At 33.3% G+C, this 3,563-nt stretch overlaps 1 protein-coding gene across 1 annotated transcript; it reads left to right on the top strand.

Annotated features, from left to right (window-relative positions):
• On the top strand, positions 1-2,266 carry LOC107959623 (ABC transporter G family member 5). Its single transcript, XM_016895716.2, has one exon. The coding sequence runs from the start codon at positions 161-163 to the stop codon at positions 2,087-2,089; it is 1,929 nt and encodes a 642-aa protein (XP_016751205.1). The 5' UTR covers positions 1-160; the 3' UTR covers positions 2,090-2,266.
• The last annotated feature ends 1,297 nt before the right edge of the window (positions 2,267-3,563 follow it).

The following is a 3,563-nucleotide window of genomic DNA, read 5'->3' as shown; positions in this document are numbered from 1 at the left end:
ATAAAAAGAAACTCTGAAATTAATAATAATAAAAAAGAGAGAATATTTTAGTACTTTTTTCAGTACAAGTTGAAATAGACAAAGCTGTGGTAGTAAACTAAAAAGAGCGAAAGAAAGAAAGAAAGAAAGAAAAAACAAAAAGCAGGGAGAGCTTTCTTCAATGAAGAAACAAGGCTGTGAGATTGAAGCTGTTGGCATCAATTACAAGATCTATAGACAAAAGAGACAGAACCCTTTTAAAATCTTCAAAAAAAACCAGCAAGAAGTGGTTGATCAAGAACTAAAACAACAAGAGCCATCATCCCAGTTTCAAGATGCATGTCCTGGGATCCGACATGTCCTAAAGGATGTAAACTGCAAAGCCAAACCATGGGAAATCCTCGCCATTGTTGGTCCAAGTGGAGCAGGGAAATCTTCCTTGCTTGAAATCCTTGCTGGGAAATTCACCCCACAAAGTGGTTCTATTTTCGTCAACCAAAGCCCCATTGATAAAGCTCAGTTCAGGAAAATCTCTGGCTATGTTACCCAAACTGACAATCTTTTTCCCCTCCTTACAGTTGAAGAAACCCTCATGTTTAGTGCCAAGTTACGTTTAAGGCTTCCTCAAGCTCAGTTGAGTAGTAGGGTTAAGTCCTTGATCCAGGAACTTGGACTAGAGCATGTAGCCATGGCTCGAGTTGGTGATGATCGGGTTCGTGGGATATCTGGTGGTGAAAGACGACGGGTTTCTATAGGTGTAGATGTGATTCATGATCCCAAAGTGTTGATTCTTGATGAACCAACTTCAGGTCTTGATAGTACGTCTGCACTTCAAATTATCGATATGCTCAAGGTCATGGCTGAAACCAGGGGAAGAACGATAATTCTCAGTATTCACCAGCCTGGTTTTCGGATTGTTAAGTTATTCAGTTCGATGCTTTTGATGGCTGATGGCTCGATTTTACATCATGGAACAGTGGACCAGCTTGGTGCAAATTTGAGGGGAATGGGGTTACAGCTTCCGCTTCATGTCAATATCGTTGAATTTGCTATCGAGTCTATTGAAACCATTCAACAGCAACGAAAAGGACAGCTTCAAGTGCAAGAACAAGGATTTTCAGCCCCACCACAACAAAAGACAGGTGAAGAAGGTGAGAGCAGAAGTGGTAAGTTCACCCTTCAACAGCTTTTTCAACAATCCAAGGTCGTTGATGAAGAAACAATGAATGTTGGAATTGATTTCCCTAGAGATTTCGCCAATTCAAGGTTGAAAGAAACCATGATTCTCACCCATAGGTTCTCCAAAAACATATTCAGAACCAAGGAGTTGTTTGCTTGTAGGACAATCCAAATGCTGATTTCAGGGCTTGTTTTAGGCTCTATCTTTCACAATGCCAAAGATGATCTCAGCGGAGCAGAAGAAAAAGTGGGTCTATTTGCATTTATATTAACATTCTTGCTTTCATGCACCACAGAAGCATTACCAATCTTTTTACAAGAAAGGGAGATTCTAATGAAAGAAACCTCGTGTGGAAGCTATAGAGTTTCATCCTACGCCATTGCTAACGGGCTTGTATATCTACCCTTCCTATTCATCCTAGCCGTTTTATTCTCAACACCTTTGTACTGGTTGGTAGGACTAAACCCAAATTTCATGGCATTCGTGCACTTCCTGCTACTCATTTGGTTAATTCTCTACACAGCAAATTCAGTCGTAGTATGTTTCAGTGCTCTAGTACCAAACTTCATAGTCGGAAACTCAGTGATATCCGGCGTGATGGGGTCATTTTTTCTCTTCTCGGGATACTTCATATCAAAACATGGGATCCCAAAGTACTGGATTTTCATGCATTACATATCATTGTTCAAGTATCCATTCGAAGGGTTTCTAATAAACGAGTTCTCAAAATCAGGGAAGTGCCTGGAATACATGTTGGGAAGCTGTTTGGTGACGGGAGAGGCAGTGTTAAGAGAAGAAGGGTATGGGGAAGAAAGCAGGTGGAGGAATGTGCTGATAATGGTGTGCTTCATCTTGGTTTACAGGTTCGTTTCTTATGTCATTCTTAGATGTAGATGCTCACAGAGGGGTCTGAGGGCATCACTTTCATGACCTCTAATTAATTCTCTCTCACTCACGTGAATGTCGACAACATGGTTCACATGATTTTGGAACTACATAAGATAGAAACGCCAAAAGGACAAAAACAAAAATGTTTGTATTGTAATTTGTAATAGAATATTATTATAAGGAAAATAAATGTATTAATCTGCCTGCAAATTGTTCTAACATGACCCCTCTCCTTGTCTTGTTATTCTCTTCTTTTATGAGGCTTGTTCATGGTATTCGTCTATTTATTTTACTTTTTTTTCAAGCCACGAAATATATAAACTTTCGTTGAATTTTGTTTAGTGAGATATGGGTTTTGTTTATTTTTATCTTATTTAGTTTTTTTAGTAAAAAAAAAAATTTCTGATTTTGGTGTGTTTTATATTAAAACTGTAATCTTTTTCATAAAATTCATGTTTGATGCAATACTAGAAGGATAAAAAAATAAGTAAATATAAAGGTAAATTCATTGTAGAGTAACTTGTATTAGAAGTTAAATTGTATATTGTTTCTTCTACTTAAAAATAAGTAAATTAATTTAGATCAAAGAGCAAATTGGTTCTTTTTTTTAAAAAAAATCATCATTTTATACTATTATGAAACCATAAAATGATACTTGGTGTAATATATGTACCTCATACTTATATACAAAGACTAATTTTTAACCGTAGAAATAAAATAAAAAAATTATTTTACTTTTTAATTTAACATATAGTGAATAATTTATTATTTTTAGTAAAATTGTGAAAATGCATTCTAATTCCAAATTGTATGACTTACCTTCAAGATAATTAGATTCTAGAAAAGGAAAAAAGTTACTTACTTTCTCATCTCTTTTTCTTGTGGCTAAAATATTTTGTTTGAATATGAAAATGTTTATCAGTTTAAACTTTCATTTTGTCCAAATTAATTATAGAATTTAATATTGTTGACCTAAATTTTATTTTACTTCAGATTAATCCTTGAATTTAATATTTCACGTTGAGGCCTAAACTTTTTTTAAAGAAATATCAGAGTTTAATTTAGATAAAAAAAGTTTAAGTTCTAATATAGAAACAATTTCAAGTTTAATAATTAAATTGGATAAAAAGAAGTTCAGCTCCAATATAAAAATAATTATCAAGTTTAGGGAATCTCTCTTTAATTTGTAGTTTATAGTCTACTAGGAATTTGGAAACTTACAAGAGTTACTCGTTTTCGATAATTATTTTTATTTAAATAAATAGAAATATGGTATCATAATAATATTCTTAAAATAAAAAAAATTGTGATATAAATCAAGTTCATGTGTAACAATCACTTCTAGGTTGTTCTAGGCTGTTCAAATGATTAACCGAATGAAACTAGTATTAACCGAATTGAACTAGTATTAACTGAACTTTTTAATATTTTAACTGTTAACCAAATTGAATTTTAAAAAAAAAAAATTTACCAAATCGAAAAGTTAACTAAAATTTTTATGTTTTTTTTGTTAAAA

Source organism: Gossypium hirsutum, chromosome A05 (genome assembly GCF_007990345.1).
Source record: "Gossypium hirsutum isolate 1008001.06 chromosome A05, Gossypium_hirsutum_v2.1, whole genome shotgun sequence".
NCBI classification, from domain to species: Eukaryota; Viridiplantae; Streptophyta; class Magnoliopsida; order Malvales; family Malvaceae; genus Gossypium; species Gossypium hirsutum.
This window is presented reverse-complemented; position numbering and strand designations above follow the sequence as displayed.